The sequence below is a fragment of the Ciona robusta genome, chromosome 7 (genome assembly GCF_009617815.1).
Source record: "Ciona robusta chromosome 7, ASM961781v2".
In the NCBI taxonomy this organism is placed as follows: Eukaryota; Metazoa; Chordata; class Ascidiacea; order Phlebobranchia; family Cionidae; genus Ciona; species Ciona robusta.
In genome coordinates this window covers 6,560,143-6,577,596 of record NC_143241.1, presented here as the reverse complement: position 1 = coordinate 6,577,596, position 17,454 = coordinate 6,560,143, and the positions used below count along the sequence as shown (strand labels likewise).

Sequence of the window (17,454 nt, the reverse complement as noted above, 5' to 3'; positions counted from 1 at the left end):
CAGCTAGACCGTTTAGTAAATTAATCAACGTTTTTTTTTGTTTTTTCGTTTTTTTTTTCGTGCGACACAATTTAGTGACTTCTGCCAGACATTTTTAACTTCTTATTTAACACTGGGATTAGGCACTATATTTTTAATCGACAGGCAGTCACGTCAAGCCAAAACCTCAATTTAAAACAACAAGCCAAAAAAAAACACTTCTTTCAGTATACGCACTCTAGAAAGCAGCTGTAATGCGAACATAAATTATGGCACCGCAGGAGCTCGAACATTTAACACGCGAACAGAATACTTATTTTGAAGCAGCAGTTTTTTAAATACTGAACCCACACAGTTGACACTCTATTTAGGCAGAAAATAAAAACGGTTAGATTATAACTTAAAACGACTAACAACTAATAACAACCAAAGTATAGTAACCTTACCGCTATACTGCTAACACTGAAATAAACTTAAATGACGAACGCATGGCCAGACGAAACACGAGAAAACCCATTGGAATGTAAATTGCAATTAACGTGGGATGTAAAACGCGCGGCAGCATCCGCAACGGTTCACTTAAAGAGAATTCAGAGTGACGCTGTAGCTTACAATATTACATACAAATTACAATTATCTATCACTAACCATAGCTAATTCGGTACGTACTTTTAACTTATTGTAGGCTTATGGAGAGTTGTAAATAAGCTAACCTGACATACAATTTGGATAATGATGCATTCTGAACTACTGTCGCATGCTAGTGCTAAAACAGCTGCAAACATAAAACCCCCTGTATAATTGCACTTGCATGCTGTTTGTCTCATGTTAGGTTTTAGTTATTTAGATTAGTTCTTAATTAATTTATAGACCACATTAAATTATTTATTTACATTTTTTCACATTCTCTTTTTACAGACTCATTATCATTAATTCATCACTTTAGAAATATTTAAAATTATTTTCTTTTTTTCTTCATTCATTCTCTTTAAGAGATAGTTTCTTAGTGCAGTATATGTGACTCAGTAAATATTATGCTGCACCCCTTCTTATGTGACGTAATGCGAGTACCAGCGTCACCAAGCGACCAAAACCAGATTAACCAGAATCGTAAAGATTTAGAATTCTAAAATTAGTAAAAACTGTCGATTAGTTTTGTGGTTTTAAAATCGATTATTATGTTTATTCAAAAAGTTTTCACTCTATAATATATTGAACATGTAATTTATTTACACATTAAACTTTGCATGTGATTTCGTATGCGTTACGCGAATGCCCACGTGTATAGATACAGCAACGTACCACTTGACATATATATATGTAAATATGTTTAAATATTTTTAACTTCATTTAACATATTTGTTTTTCGTATAGGTGGTGGAACCTTGGTTTCTCCATCACAGAATAGTGCTTACAACAATTGCCTTTGGCCCTCCTATTCCAAGGAGTGTAAAAAACCTCGAAGGAAAAAATCCTTCGTTTTCAATCTCTTCAGCAAGTTGAAAACCTTTCCCAAAAATTTGAAAACACATCAAGAAAAATTATTTTTTTTATTCTTTTGTGTACAAGTATGGCTTTCTAATTTTCTTTACCAAGATGAATCTATCTGTTGTTCAAATAAACCACCGGGTCCGAGAGGCCAAATACTCGTCAAACTTTTATGTCCGTGTCTCCAACAATGTCAACCAGAAACAGCTCCGTCCCTCCCTCCAAATGTCCCAGTTCTGAGACAGTTTGCATAAAAAAAGAAGGTATGTCGTATGTGAATGTGTAACAAACTGTCGGATTAAATTTTCAGCTAAGTCTAATATGAATATCATAGTATTAAGTATTAGCATATTTATTTTCTTGAGTTTAATCAATTTTTTTAGAAGTTTTATATCCAATTTGTCATTTTATCTGTTTATTGTAACTTATTGTACAGTTTACCTATTCTGTTCTTAAACCTTGTTAAACAAATATTTTACAATATAAGTCTGCAAAAAAACGGTTCAAGCAAACTCATAGCGTAAAAAGTAATTTGAAATTGAGGTTTTTAATTATAAAAATATGCATATACCTATTTCTTCAAAAACTGAGTGCCTGTTAAGTGGATCATCCATAAAAACTCTTCATTCATATTCAGATCGTAGTCGAGCCAATTATTCTGGTAAATCATACAACAAGCAACGTCAAGAAAGCGGAAACTTCGCTGCTAGTTCACGGCCAAACACCAAGTTTAATAATAATGGAAATCGTTCGTATAAACCCCGAGATTCAAGGGGTGGTGCCGGAAATTGGGGTGGGAGAAGAAATCAGGTGAATAATGGGGTTTAGATGTGGTAGCGGGGTAGCATTTGTTGAGTCTGTAATTTTTTTTAACAAAATGATAAAATAATATAGATATACTAAAACAAAATTCAGGTTTGAATCCCCCTTTTTTAATGTGCCACTGGTCAAGACTGTTATTTTGGTTTAATTCTCTAAGGTGCTGCATGTTTATATGCATATTAATTAGATGAATTCATATTAGTAGTCTTGTCTATAATATATCACTCTACAAAAATAATTACAAACTTACACAGTATTATGCAGATTAAGCATATAATTACAAATTACAACAAATACAAACAAAAATTGCAGATGATAAAAAATCGTCAAGATGAGTTTAATCCTGTTTCAACGGAAATTAAACAAGGGAAGAAAGTGAATTTGAACCATCTTCTAAACTTCTCATATGAGAGCATGGAAGATGAGAGAGGAAGTGGAAGAAACTATCGCTCTCATCAGATGCATAAGGAAACATTTAACAAGGAACAATACCTACAAGCCAAGTATGTGTTGTGTGTCAGTACTAGATGGAAAAATTTTCTTTTTTATATGTATGTGGCAAAAAATCATGTTTTAATCAAAATCTTAAATCTTCTGGTAAAAAAGTAGGGATTTTAAACTGTTAAAATCGATAAAAATTCAAAACCATAAATACAAATGTGTTACAAAGAGATTTTGCAGTTGTTAATATTTATATACATTATAATAAACTAATTCTCCAGCTGCCAGTTTATTGTAAAGGAAGGTGAAGATTACAGCTTTTATCTGGGTGATAGTGACCTACCTATGTCATGGGAACTCATAGAAAAAGTGGTAAGCTTACTTTTTCACATAAAATACTAAGTAATTTTGCAATCCAATATAAAAAGGTTCTGCTATATTATAAATATTTTCTTTTCCAATGAAATACCCAAAAAAATTCTAATAAAATGCAACAGAAAAATTTTAATATTAAAAACGAAACAATTTATAATGTACATGGTTCAACATGTTACAGAATATGTGGAGCTCAGAGACCCCATCATGCCCAATATGCTTGTATGAACCAGAAGTGTCTTGTGTAACTAAATGTGGGCATATATACTGCTGGCCGTGCATCCTCCATTATTTAGCACTAGACAACAAAATGTCAAGGATTTGCCCAATCTGTCATGTGTCTGTCAAAAAAGATGATTTGAAAAGGTAAGTTTTATGTTTTTACTTTTGTTCGTGTCTAAAGTTTTGAACAATAAATATGTTTGTTTATAATTGAAGTGTTTTTGGGGCTTGCAGACAAGATTTTTATTACTTCATAATATATTTGACATATAAGTTGAGTAACAAAAATATGAGTTCTGTAAATATAAAGAGTAAAAACAATTTCCAAAATCTTAGCATCTAAATCCCATATTTCTAATCATGTTTTGAACAATTAACAACACTCTTTTAGAGTCATAAGAACAAGGTTAATTAGTTCTGTAAATATTCTTCGTTTACTACCTAATAAGACAAAAAAGAGAATAAAAACATGTCCCATCTTACCCCACCTTACTATAATGTTATACAGTTTTTTGTTTTCTACCAAAAGAATAAAAAATAGAATGAAAAATATCCCATATTACCCCGCCTTACTATAATGTTATAATAACTCTCTTGTCCGTTCCATCAGCGTTTCCGTGTACAAGGACGCTGCTCACAAAAGCCAGAGTGTGATTACAATGAAACTGATGAAACGCTCACGTGGTTCTGCTGTGTCTATCCCTGTTAGTCAGGATGTTACCAACTCAAAACCAATGGATTATAAATTTACAAATTGTGCCATCAACACAATACAGGTAAGTGGATAAATTTAAGCTGATATTTTTACGCGAATTTTGATTGGTTTTATTTTTACCTATAATATACAATACAATACAGTATATATCGATTTTATTTTTTATAATTTATTACAGTCAAAATATGTAAGACATTTTCACAAACAATAGGTAACTTAATAGTTGCAACAATTTGCAAGACATATATTGAATAAATAAGTTAAAAAATGACACTTGTTTATTCAATGGCAGTCATTTAACACGACTTATTCCATATTAAAGCCAGCTTGCCCTTAATATTGCATGCAGTCGGCAAGTTTACCTATTGGTTCAAATGTTTACTCATTAATGCAGTGTGGAAATGTTGGGGCAGGTTTTACTGTAAATTTTAGGGTAGTTTTTAGGTAAATTTGGAGTTTTTAGGGTACCCTGTCACCCCAGGATTGGCGCCTATGCTCTGCAAAGTGCATACTCATTTTGGCACCTGTGTCCACATTAAAGCATTGTTTTATTATTTCATGTAGTTGTCAATACTGCAGTGATAGCTTACACATCATAACATGCAGTTTGTATAAACAGGAACAGCGTAACCACAAGTTCCTGGTAGGCACGGCTAATGATATTGCTGATAATATTGTGAGGATTGAGATTGAACAACTACAGTTTAAACTTGCTACAGAAACAGATGTAAGTATTATTAATCATCTATGTCTTTATTTTTTTAATAATAAAAAAACCTATGTTTTTATTTATGTGTATATACAGCCACACTAAAAGCAGATAACACCGACGCTAAAAAATAATGAATGTCATTTTTAAAAAATTACTAATTTAGTAATCATTAAAATTTATATAAATATTAATAAATAATTAAATAAATATATATACACTGTACACTTTTTCAGTAAAACCTTTTTTGTTATGCAGGAAACAGAGAAAAGTTTCATCCAACTTGCATTGGATTTATGCAGGGAAAGGCTGAAGCTTTTAGAGCAAACTATTTCTGGTATGTACAATGTATGTATAATACTGTATAGTACAAATTATTTCTGGTATGTATTTTTTGGGTATATTTTAAACTTTTAAAACTGAATTACCAGCATACGTACATTGACACAGATTAATACTATCCTACTTTTCTGTTCTAATATCTAAAAATATTTATTTTCAAAATTGGGGTTATTTAATTGTTTCCATAATATGAAGAAACAGATGACCAATCAACAACAACAAATGAAGTCAACAGCCTAAACCAAAACAACGAATCAAATGTTGATATTGAAACTGAAGCGAAACAACAAGCGCAGAATTATTACTTTTACCAGGTGGGGTATGCATTAAATCTTATTTTTGTTTTTTTTTTGTAGTATGAAGTCATAGTACAATGGTTAGCGTGCATGCCTCTAACAGTTTAACCCATAGGTTATGGGTTCAAGGCTCGTCGCTGCTACTGTTGTGAGCATAGGTGTCCTTGGGCAACACATTTTCATGTACCTTATACACTAAATAAAATTCAGCCCATATATAACTCTTGTTTACTCTTTTAGGTCTTTTTTTTATTTTTTTGTTATTTAAGAAATAAATATGTTAAACTAAGCAAATATATTACAAAAAACCTGCAAAAAAAAGGTTGAATTAAAAAATGTACGAAAAAAGGTCGATTTTAACTTCAAAATCATATGCAAAGCTGTGAGAAAATTATTTTTTAAATATTTTTTTAGTCGAATGATGGTCAACACATTTATCTACACCCCATCAATGCAAAATGTATCAGCCACCAGTATGGTAGTTTTGAAAACTGTCCGACTGAAATTACAGCCAAGATATTGGAACTGGAAAGATTTACAATGAATGAGGTTTAATTGGTTTATATTGTTTATACTGTGAATAGGTTATTTGGTTTATGTAAAAACAGCTGTATATATATATGTTATTATGTATCATTGGTTGTCATATATATATAGTTAGTACAAAACTTTAAACCCTTTTTAGGGTTAATGCTATTACTTTGTGGCCGTATGTGTCCTTGACACTTCATGATAATAGTGGTAACTTATGGGTTGTCTAAATTCCCAGTCATACAGAAAAAATAATCACTCGCATAGTTACATACATGCCGGTAACTCATAAGCTGGTAGAGGTGTGTCGTGTGGGAAACAGTGCACCCGTGTTACAACGACCACACTACATTACCAATCATATCTTGATGGTTAAATTTCTAAAACTAAAATTCTAAAATTATTGTAATTTTTTGATCTTTGTTACCGTAATCGAAGACTTAATAAGTCATTTATTCATCACAGTCAACAAGAAAGCGACATCGTCACCTGTCCCATCTTCCCCTTTCACTTGAGTTCCACATCGCCGAACTTGACCTTCGGCCTCCGTTAGTCTCCACGGCAACACTGGCTTTTTTCCGTGAGGGTTTGGAGCGAAAAGCAGCACAGAGGAAGAAAAAGGCTCGGGACGAGAAAAGGATTTTAAGGAAGACGCATAATGAAGAGATGCGGAAACAAGGAAAATGTACGATATGTCAAAAATTTATTATATATATTTATATATATATGTACAAGTCTACTTGTTAAAGTTTGCTTGTTTGGATAGTGGGCCAAACGTGCCTAAATCCCAGGTCCTCAACAATGACCTTATAGTAGAATCACTAATTTTTCAACTTTCTTTAGACCCAGCTGCTCGCATCAGTTTAGAAAGTCAGAAGCAATTTCCGCACGTCCATGTCTCCAACCCTGCTCCTGCTTCTGGAGGATCTTTCTCTGTTCTTCTTGCATCACCCGGATCACCTGATAGCTCCCTGTCATCTTACATCGCATCTGCATCATCTAACGAGTGTTGTGAGGTCCGGGATACTCCCAGTCCAATATCAACTGTTGGAAGTGAAGAGAATGTAACCGCTGGACCATCTTTTGCTCAGGTAAGTTCAAAATAGGAAAATTATCTGTTAGTCATATTTGTCAAATTATTAGATGGTCATTGGTTTTAAGATATATTCTATTCTATATGGTGAGGTCATACAGTGAGGCAAGTAATGGGACCTGGAATTTAGTAGTTGGCTCGTTATTCAATTGGTTATAAGTTTCACCTCAATTTTGCAATATATTTGTCTTTTGATGTTTCTGTAAATGTAAACTTTAATTTTAGAGTTGGACAGAATACTATGTGTTCTTCAATGCTTTGGTTTATGTAAATTTAGATATTTTCCTCTTAAAAATGTTCCCAATTATTGGGGGGAATTTGATTTCTCTATTCACCAAAAAAACATATTTTAGTTTTTTTCTATTTATTTTAACTATACAAAATTTTTTTAATTAAAAATTATTTAAAAGAAAATGTTATTTGTTTATTTTTTTTTACTAGATGTTGAGACACTCAAACGATCAACCAACATGGCCAAGACTCGCATCTTACTCCTGCCCTCCAGTGGCCACATCATCATCATCAGCTCCTCTTATGGAGGTTGATGCTGATCCCAACTACATCCCTCCTCCATCCTACCAGTCATCTTTCGGGGATGCTCTCTGCTCCGCTCTGGATAATCTGGATGCGGGATCTTCGGAGCAAGGAAGCAAAAAGAAGAAGAAAAAAAGCAAAGGAAAGAAAGTTCTTCTGTTTAGCACAGCAAGTCAGCAGTTTCAGTAAATAAAATGTTTAAGAAATTATAAAAGAAAAAAGAATTTGAATTGATAAACTTAAAAAACAAATAAAAATATTTTTAAAAATAAACCTAAAAATGTTTTTCTTTAATTCAAAAAGTCCTGTCGGTAAAGGGAAGTTAAATTAATAAAGTTGAAAAAATAATAAAATAAACTTTGGAGAAAAAGTTTTAAATTAAAAAAACTTCTATTTAGTACAGCTAGTCAGAAAAGTTTCAGTAAAACAGAATTTAAATTAAAAAGTTCAGATTAAATTTTACACTGAATAATTTAGTAATTAAGTGTGCAAGTTTACTCTGTGAAAAAAAAATGGTCAAAATTGAATTGAATTTGCCATCTGCTTTACTGGCAATATTTACTTGTTTATAATTTATGCTGTAATTCAAAAATGCTCACATTTGTGTAAAATAAACAACAAAAACGTCATTTTTTACAATGTGTATGTACATAATATAACAGCCTTTGCAAAATTTTCTGCGAAATGCTTGTTCAAATTTTAAATTTTCCTTATTTGAGTGGCTTAATTCTGATTTTTTAAAAAATGTATTGTGTTGTAAGCATTTTGGTGTTGGTAAACGGTTTCTAAAATTGCAAAGATTTAAATTCCTAATCTGCCACATTGCATGCACGGTGTATGTTTTGGTAATGGAGGATATAAATGCGTAATTTGTTGTCTTATTTGTAAATATTTTGGCGTGTAAAAAATAAAAATGCCCGAAATATGTACATTGCTTCTTAAATGGTGTTTAGAAAGAATTTCAAATTAATATAGAAAAAATTTCAAATTAATGTTATTGCGTGGGGGGAAACGTCAGACGTTGCAGAGCTACGGTCTACACTCGTGCTCGCCTATTCTTTTTTTTAATACCACGTAGCTAAATAGGATGGGATAAAATGGGACACATAGATACGAAATATAAAACTTACGTTTCAACAGTACTATATATATTTAAAATTGAAACAATGTTTTAGACATCAAGAATTTTTAATAATAGAATTTGCAGAACAATATTAGGTGGCTATAATTGGTTTTATTTCACTTATTATTGCCTAATTTTTCTCTGGTTTGGAAAATAGGTGTTTAAGCAAACATAGATCTATTCATCAGGTTTAACTTGGTAATGTATTATAACAAAAAATGAAGAAAAAAACAAGAACAACCCACAAAGTTACATACGGTATGTGAAACAGAACACCCATGTTATAATGACTGTCGCTGCTCCCTCAAGCGAGGATAAATAAGCTACATTGATTCATTATTTTTAAGCTTTAAGAAAATAATTTTCTATATTTAGCATCGCTGTTTTTAATCAGTCTACAACCCTACACAAAATGAACACAGTTTTACAAACAGAACATCAACAATTATTTTCATATGCGTTTTTTCTAGGAGTTCACCCGAACGACATACGACGTAGAATATCCATATTTGGGCATGCGCTGCACGTCAAAAACTTGTCACCTTAAACAGAAGTTCACACCCCGTTTTAACAGCAGCTGATTCGCGGGATTCTATTAGCCAAAGGCCTATAAAGCTGCCCATCTGAAACTGACATCATATCAGTTCTGTATACTCGTCTTAGTTACATCATCAACCAAGAAAAACTAACTGTAAGTATTCTGTTTCTTCTGCAACCGGGCATGATGTAATTATTCTTTCAACGTCTCATCTGGTATAAAAAAAACAGTGTATGGATAAATGAAACGTCGGAAATACACATCACTTTTTCATACCAGATGAGCCATTGAAAGATTATGTCAGTAGTATATAACCACGGGACCCGGGGATAGACGATTTCATTTAATATACATGGATGTCAGAATCTAACGTAAACTTCTTTCAGCTAGTTCATTATGTCTGATTCCGAAGAAGACCAAACCGCTCTTGTGTGCGATAATGGATCTGGTTTGGTAAAGTCCGGCTTTGCTGGTGATGACGCACCAAGAGCTGTTTTCCCCTCAATCGTTGGTCGGCCCCGTCATCAGGTAAAACGTTGCGTTATTTTAAAAAACACCCACAAAGTTACATACGTAGTAACTTGTAAGATGACACAAGGTGTATGAAACAGAACAACCGTGTTATAACGACTGTCGTTTTCCGGCCATGCGAGAGTAAAACAAGTTACATTTATTTATTAAATCTACAAACCAAAAAAACAATTCGAAAATGCTTCTTTTCAGGGTGTCATGGTCGGTATGGGACAAAAAGACAGCTACGTTGGTGACGAAGCACAAAGCAAGCGAGGTATCTTAACCCTGAAATATCCAATCGAGCACGGTATCATCACCAACTGGGACGACATGGAAAAAATTTGGCATCACACTTTCTACAACGAGCTCCGTGTTGCTCCCGAAGAACACCCGACTCTTCTAACCGAAGCCCCACTTAACCCAAAGGCTAACCGAGAAAAGATGACCCAGATCATGTTTGAAACCTTTAACGTACCTGCTATGTATGTCGCCATCCAAGCTGTGCTCTCCCTCTACGCATCTGGTAGAACTACAGGTATATATATGTGTGTATGTATTAGTCGTATATATAACTTTTCTGCTATCATTGTGGGCGCATGTGTTCTTGGCAAGACACTTAACGGCAATTGCTCTAACTCCGTGGTTACTAATGGGTTGTCGAAATTGTAAGCCATAAAACACTCAGAAAGTTACATACACATACATGGTAACTCCTAAGCTAGCACGAGTTGTATTTAACAGTACACCCGTGTTATAACGACTGTCGTTTCCCGCCACCCGTGCGAAATCAAATTGTGAACGTCGTGGCCAGCAAGACACTAGGAAAAAAGCTATATACTCGTTGCTTTAACTCAATAACCCAGTGGTCCGTAATGGTTTGTCAGTCACACAAAAAGGCAGAGAAAAACCACCTTCCTACAGTTACATACGCCTAATGGAATTTTCAATCAAATTTCTATTTAGGAATTGTTATGGATTCTGGTGATGGCGTTTCCCACAACGTTCCGATCTATGAGGGTTACGCACTTCCTCACGCAATCGCAAGGTTGGATTTAGCTGGCCGAGATTTGACCGACTACCTCATGAAGATTCTTACAGAAAGAGGATACTCATTTGTCACTACAGGTATAGAGTTGTACATTTTAGGCGAATATAGTTGCTTGGTATAACAATTTTCCGGGGCCATGGCATAGTGCTTAAGAGTTTGTCTCAAAGGTTCAAGGCTTAATTCTGCTAGCAATGTTGGCGTAGACACTTGATGGTAATTTCGCCACCCCAGTGGTGCCTTATGGGTTGTCTTAATTGTTAGATATGTAAAATTAAAAAATCACTCATAAAATCACATACGTAGTAACTTATAAGCGGACACTATATAGGTCTCTAAAACATAACGTGTTATATAATATAACGATTGTCATTGCCTCACAAAGAAATTAAGTGTAAGTTCAATTTAATCCATACCAAATTTGAACAACAGCTGAACGAGAAATCGTTCGAGACATCAAAGAAAAACTTTGCTATGTCGCTCTTGACTTTGAGCAAGAGATGGCGACCGCTGCGTCGTCAACTTCCTTGGAAAAAAGCTACGAACTTCCCGATGGTCAAGTTATTACTATTGGAAACGAACGATTCCGATGCCCGGAGACTCTTTTCCAACCATCGTTTATCGGTAAGATCTTCAGTAATCATTTAAATATAGTACCGTAGGGTAAGATAGAATACCGGTAGCACAAAACGTCCCATATATTCCGATTTTGATTTTGTTTTTAACAATTAACAACGCTTTTTGGAGTCTACGGTTATATAAATCTGTAAATATTCTTTGTTTACTACCAAGTTGGTCGAGAAAGAGGGGTGAAAACATGTTCCATCTTTCCCGTCCTATGAAAATATTGATCAAAATTCTCAATACACAGGTATGGAATCTGCTGGTATCCATGAGACAACTTACAACTCCATCATGAAGTGCGACATTGACATCCGAAAGGATCTTTACGCCAACAACGTCCTCTCCGGAGGTACAACCATGTACCCTGGTATCGCTGACCGAATGCAGAAGGAGATCACTGCTCTCGCTCCCAGCACCATGAAAATCAAGATCATTGCTCCTCCAGAGAGGAAATACTCCGTCTGGATCGGAGGATCCATCCTCGCTTCTCTCTCCACCTTCCAACAGATGTGGATCACCAAGCAAGAATACGACGAAGCCGGCCCATCTATTGTCCACCGAAAATGTTTTTAATTTATAAACGAATAAATTTTGCTCAACCACAAAATTCGACAGTGTTCCTTGCTTTATACCTAGCTAGGACGGTTTCGACTGAAAAGAAGAAAAGGAAAGCAGAAAGGCGATACGTGCCCGATTTTAAGCTCTGTGTTCTCTTGAATGAATGAATGAGTGAATGAATGTAACTTACTTTATCCTCGCGTGGCCGGAAAACGACAGTCGTTATCACACGGGTTTAACACCTCGTGCCAGCTTACGAGTTACCATGTATGTTACTTTGTGGGTGGTTATTTTTTTGGTAATTTTTTCATTTTTTTATGTATGGCTGATAATTTGGACAACCCATTAGTGACCACTGGGTTGGAGCAATTGCCGCTAAGTGTCTTGCCCAAGGACACATACGCCCACAATGGTAGCAGCGACGAGCCTTGAACCCATTACCTAATGGTTACAGGCAGGCGCGCTAACCACTACGCCACGGCGCCGGACTCTTGACTGTCGATTTTATATAGAGTCCTGATATATACACTGTATTTAAAAAAGTGTGCTTGTTTAAAGAAAAATATTACCAGTGTTTTATATTTTATCTTAGTATACTATGATTTCAGTTTAAATCGATGTTGTCAATGCCAAAAGTAGATGAGATTTTTACGCCTACAGAATGGTCTCGCTGATTGGGTACAGTAAACAGTCGTTCCATACTGTGCACTACAATTATCTTGGTACAACTCAGGCAAGAATGTAAATGGAACTTTAGGTTGAAAAGTTCACGTTCATTAATTGATTATTTAAAATTATATTATGCAGGGCAGTAATGTGAGAAACAGCACCGTTTTTTAGGGTTTTTGGTGTGTTTATCCAATTTATGTTAGTTTAACTAAACAGGCAATGAAAATATAAAAAGTTAATATTTGACACTAGTGAAGAATCCTCTAATACGTTTCATATTAAGGCGATGGAAAGTGTTAGAGCGTGTTATTTAGGGATTATTAGTTACGGCTGAGGCCGTGAGTCGTGAGTGTGAGTGGTTATTAGGGGGTTAGTTGAAAGTAGTCAGATTTATTGGTCAAATAACAAAGGCGTAGGATTTGTTACTACCATTATTTATATAGCCATATCAAATAACCTTTTTATTTCTATCTTAGATTTGTTTTGTTTGTTTGCGACCACCATGTCGCAGTGTCTGCACACAACTGATGGTTTTATTAAAAGCACATTCGGTCCTCGTGTGGCCGTGTTATGCAGCCAAGATGCCGAGATCATCAGCAAGAGAAACAATTTGTCTTTTGCCGAGCTTATTCGACCATTCTGCTCAATCAACAACGAAATTCACGTACGTGATCCCATGAATCAAGTTTTCACAATTCATGATTTAAGAATCACAGTTTGTGATGTACGCAGTAGTCAACCGGATGAAAACATGGTAAAACAAATGTTATCTGATGCCATAACGGACGCAACAGCAGAAGCTGAAAGCTCCCAAACTATGAACATACAATGTAACAACTATTCAATCTCTATTAATGTGGCTTGTCCATGGTTTGATGCATACAGGGAAATGTTAATGTCGACTGCTCCACCAATGCAGCATGAGTTTATCAGCTACTGCACCTCATGCTTGCTGGTTGTTTCTTCTTTACACCCAAACCCTATTGAGGAATTTGCGAACCTTAGCAAACATCAAAACCATTTGCAACATAATGCTAAGGGTGAGACAAACTTAAGATGGATGACACCAAACACCTTAAAATATTACGTCTTACTCCATGATGTCTCTCAAGCCGATGAGCAAAAAGCGAAAAAGGTTCTGGCAGATTTGCAATCTATGTACGGGAACAACGCTTGTTATTTGCTGAAAATAAACTCAAAGGTGTCTACTGATTATCAGAATATACCAGATCCTTGGAGCAGGTTTTTAAACCGGAAATCAAAACAGAATCCGTCATCTAATGGAATTGATATTGGGCCAAACCTATCACCACCAAACGACTTGAACATTGAAACATCAACAGTAGTGCACCCCGATGACCAAAAATGGATGAAAGATTTGAAACACACAGTTCCAACACAGGAAAGTGGGTATGGCTGTTGCTTAACATTAGCAGATCATGATAATTTGAGGAATTTCTTGTTCGACTTTGCATCACATGGCCTCATTCCACATATGGAGAAAACTATTCGAAACTTTAGTGAACAAATAGCATCAAGGAAAGGCATTCATAGATCTTTGTTTCGTGCAACAAAAACTTTTTTCGGTGGTGGAAAGACGGTAAGTGCTCCTGCTTTAAAGAGTTATGGCATGGGAGGTTCTGAATCGCCAGAGCTCCAAGTCAGAAAGATTGCCGACCTTTATTTCTTATGCCAGATGTATGAGAATGCTTACCAACACTATCATGCTGCTAAGAAAGACTTCTCTAATGACCAGGCTTGGTTACATGCAGCAGGTGCTTCAGAAATGGCTGCTCTTTCTAATTTCATGCAGACTAGGTCTCAAAGAGCCTACCCAAGCCATTATGTGGAATCAGCAATTGATACTTACTCTGTCACATGCAGCAACGATTATTTATCTCTTCGTTGCGCTCTGGTCAGTTTAGAATGTCTCCGGCAACGGGGAATGTATTCTGAAGCCGCCTCTCAACTTCTTAAGTTAGTAAATGAGGCAGATGATCTTAAGAGTGCTATTTTACTCGAACAAATTGCTCAGTGCTTCCTTAGAACACAAAGGCCTCTTGTCCGAAAGTTTGCGTTTCATATTGTTTTAGCTGGCCACAGGTATGGTAAAGCTCTACAGAGGCAATGTGCATTGTTGTGTTATAACTCAGCCTTGCAAGTCTATAGAGGAAGTGGTTGGAGACTGGCAGAAGATCATATCAACTTTACAATTGGGCGACAGTCGTTTAACCTCCAGCAGTTGGACATTGCTTCTTATTCATTTGAACATCTTGTTAAAGATTCGCAACAACACCCATCCCAGCAAGCATTTTTCATGAATGAATACTTGCATGTGTCGAGCAGATATAAAAACACAACAAATGCTATTATAGAGCATGTGTTACCGAAACTTCACCTTGAACAAACTGTGGCGCGTGATTCACCATGCACAGTGGAAAACAATAAGCAGTTTGAGTTTCTGGAATCTTCTGTAAAAACAGTTGCTAAATCTGCAAGTACTCAGTTTAGTAAACAAGATGGGAAATTTGAGTGTGTGGTGCATGAGACTGTGTGGGTTGATATCTGCATGGAAAACCCACTGAAAATTGCTCTCTCTATCACAGATGCATCTCTATCTGTTGAGTTTGAGCCAATTGAATCTTTGCCAGAAGCTGACGTTGGCTGGTCAGCTGTGCCGTTGGAAGAAGTGATTTTACCAAAGCAGTCGCAAAAAATTGTTTCCTTCCCTATTAAAACCTACTGTACTGGCACCATAAGTGTTGTAGGGATTGAATATAAACTTGGCATTGCTGAAATTAGTGGCGTTCCGCAAACTAATGTGTCAAGTGCAGAGTTAGAAGGTCGGCAACTGTTTTCCCCGCAAAAGCAGAATTTACAAATAAAAGTCTGCGCTCCAATGCCCAAGCTAGAAATGATTTTCGAGGAATTTCCAACGAAATTACTCAACGGTGAAATCAAGTCTACAAAACTCACTTTGAAAAATGTGGGTCAAACCAACATGCAAAATGTAAAAGTGGCGTGTGATCCTTTAGTCAAGTGCCTGTTTACCAATCATAATACGGATTTCCAATCTTGCAAAATGCACTTTCTTTTACATGAGCAACGTCCCACACAAGGTGTAGCTTTTGTGCAAAGTATAATTGAAAGGCAACTTGAAGCAGGTGAACAGATCGAGCTAACAGCATGGTTTCAAGGCACCCTCCAAAGTGGAGAACAAACTGTTAACTTACTTTTTTACTACGAGCCAACGAAAGCAGACTCAGACATGTTGTACAGAGTGATAAAATACTCTAACCAGATTTCTACCACACCTTCTATAGATGTCAACACTGTAGTTTTGTGGGATAATAGTCAATCAAACGCGCTGGTTTCTGTTAATTCTAGCAATTTATCCAAAGAAAACTCAACTGATTTCACCTTTAAGTGCATTATGTCTGGTTCGGATAAATGGTGCCTTAAACAAGTCACTAAAACTATACCACTTCTCAAATTTCAGCAATCTGTCAAGCTTTACTTCCAAGCAATTGATAATTCCTTTACACCGCCATCTACAGAAAGTGAAAAAAGCGAGATTCATTTTACAGACCAAAAATTTATGGATGTCCAAAGCCCAGTTCAAGTTTCTTGGACTTTAGTGTCAAAAGAGCAAGAAATTTTACAGCACAAAGAAGACAATAAACTGACAGTAGCACTGGAGTGGAGTGTTCAAAATACAAACCAAACCTGTACTGGGCAACATTACATTGATATGTCCGAGCTCACTACCGATGCCACCTCTGCAGCAAGAATCGGACTTTCAGAAAACTCTGACTTGATTTTAGAAAACAATGAATCACTTGCAGCTTTACATAAGCTGGTGAGGTGGGATCTTGAATTCAAAGCAATTCAAACGCATGATTTTTCTAAGTCTTTCTTGTGCTATCTTCCAGTTACAATTCAAATCCAAAACCTTTATAATTGTGACCTTTCCGTAACAGTTGATGGTCTAAACTCAAATCAATCGCAATCTACCACGGGCCCTATATTTTTATGGGTGGGCAAAGCTTTATCTCAGTTTACATTAAGCCCTAAATCTGCCCTCACGATTTCCATGACGGCATGTTTCCCAGTTTCTGGCATTTTTAACTTAAATACCTTCAGCGTATGGGCTGTCCCTGTTCACCTTGGTAACAGCAACCCTATGTTCCCACAAAATTGTCAGTATCCTTGTTACGCCACAATTCAAGATAAAAACAGTTCTTCTTAAAAATTTGCTAAATTAACAACTTTATAATTTGAAGCCATTTCTTTATAAAATGGCTAAGTGATTTTTTTTAGAAACTGTACGTTTCGAAACTTTATAGATATTTCCAAAAGCGTCTTAACACATAGTAGGGGCTTGTGAATACAGATTGTGCAATGCTTTATGGTTTTAATTTTTATATTTGTGCAAATTTATCAACTTATATTCAAACATTGTTTTTTTTGCGTTGAATCTACTTTAAATTTAAAATTTTTCATGTGTTTTTTTGGTACTTGATTTGTTGTCAAATCCAAATACTTAATGCAAATTCCTAATGTTTGCTAAATATATCGTGATCGTTAAAATTTACTGCTCATAGAAAATCAAGTTTGTATTTTATATATAGAATTTCAAAACGGAATAATTTTTTTAAAACAAGATGGATCCTATTAATTAAAGGAGAAAATGCCGAAAATGGCATTAACTGCAAAAGTTGTTAAAAATGTGCACAGATAAAATGTACTTCAGTAAAAGTGTTAAATAAGAGGTGCCTGCTAAACCCACTTTTTGGTTTTGCAAACTTAAACTGGTTAACTGCAGGACAGTTTATAC

General features: G+C 35.3%; 3 protein-coding genes across 5 annotated transcripts; all 3 read left to right on the top strand.

Annotated features, from left to right (window-relative positions):
* Positions 1-1,328: 1,328 nt before the first annotated feature.
* Positions 1,329-8,476, top strand: LOC149734239 (E3 ubiquitin-protein ligase RNF10-like). 2 transcript variants are annotated; one of them, XM_089881321.1, is made up of 13 exons: positions 1,329-1,730; positions 2,105-2,277; positions 2,602-2,792; positions 3,012-3,102; positions 3,287-3,471; positions 3,938-4,103; positions 4,662-4,769; positions 5,010-5,088; positions 5,295-5,407; positions 5,804-5,938; positions 6,386-6,605; positions 6,764-7,011; positions 7,455-8,476. In XM_089881321.1, exons 1-13 carry the CDS (start codon positions 1,640-1,642, stop codon positions 7,734-7,736), a joined length of 2,082 nt encoding a protein of 693 aa, XP_089737447.1. In that variant the 5' UTR covers positions 1,329-1,639; the 3' UTR covers positions 7,737-8,476. The 2 variants fall into 2 exon arrangements, with proteins under 2 accessions (XP_089737447.1, XP_089737446.1); XM_089881320.1 differs by having other exon boundaries at positions 5,289-5,407.
* A 754-nt stretch (positions 8,477-9,230) lies between these two features.
* LOC149734238 (actin, muscle-like) lies at positions 9,231-11,997 on the top strand. 2 transcript variants are annotated; one of them, XM_089881348.1, is made up of 6 exons: positions 9,231-9,361; positions 9,595-9,736; positions 9,932-10,256; positions 10,685-10,846; positions 11,199-11,390; positions 11,638-11,997. In XM_089881348.1, exons 2-6 carry the CDS (start codon positions 9,605-9,607, stop codon positions 11,961-11,963), a joined length of 1,137 nt encoding a protein of 378 aa, XP_089737474.1. In that variant the 5' UTR covers positions 9,231-9,361; positions 9,595-9,604; the 3' UTR covers positions 11,964-11,997. The 2 variants fall into 2 exon arrangements, with proteins under 2 accessions (XP_089737474.1, XP_089737476.1); XM_089881350.1 differs by having other exon boundaries at positions 9,234-9,361; positions 9,599-9,736.
* A 1,075-nt stretch (positions 11,998-13,072) lies between these two features.
* Positions 13,073-17,225, top strand: LOC149734237 (trafficking protein particle complex subunit 8-like). Its single transcript, XM_089881297.1, has one exon. The coding sequence runs from the start codon at positions 13,120-13,122 to the stop codon at positions 16,864-16,866; it is 3,747 nt and encodes a 1,248-aa protein (XP_089737423.1). The 5' UTR covers positions 13,073-13,119; the 3' UTR covers positions 16,867-17,225.
* The last annotated feature ends 229 nt before the right edge of the window (positions 17,226-17,454 follow it).

What these genes read in the sequence shown, in the direction of transcription:
- LOC149734237 (XM_089881297.1), top strand. Translation starts at nt 13,120, where the DNA reads ATGTCGCAGTGTCTGCACACAACTGATGGTTTTATTAAAAGCACATTC.
- LOC149734239 (XM_089881320.1), top strand. Translation starts at nt 1,640, where the DNA reads ATGTCCGTGTCTCCAACAATGTCAACCAGAAACAGCTCCGTCCCTCCC. An exon ending in AAAAAAGATGATTTGAAAAG is followed by an intron (nt 3,472 to 3,937) that starts GTAAGTTTTATG and finishes CCGTTCCATCAG; the next exon opens with CGTTTCCGTGTACAAGGACG. An exon ending in GTGCCATCAACACAATACAG is followed by an intron (nt 4,104 to 4,661) that starts GTAAGTGGATAA and finishes TTGTATAAACAG; the next exon opens with GAACAGCGTAACCACAAGTT.
- LOC149734238 (XM_089881348.1), top strand. Translation starts at nt 9,605, where the DNA reads ATGTCTGATTCCGAAGAAGACCAAACCGCTCTTGTGTGCGATAATGGA. An exon ending in CGCATCTGGTAGAACTACAG is followed by an intron (nt 10,257 to 10,684) that starts GTATATATATGT and finishes ATTTCTATTTAG; the next exon opens with GAATTGTTATGGATTCTGGT. An exon ending in ATACTCATTTGTCACTACAG is followed by an intron (nt 10,847 to 11,198) that starts GTATAGAGTTGT and finishes TTTGAACAACAG; the next exon opens with CTGAACGAGAAATCGTTCGA.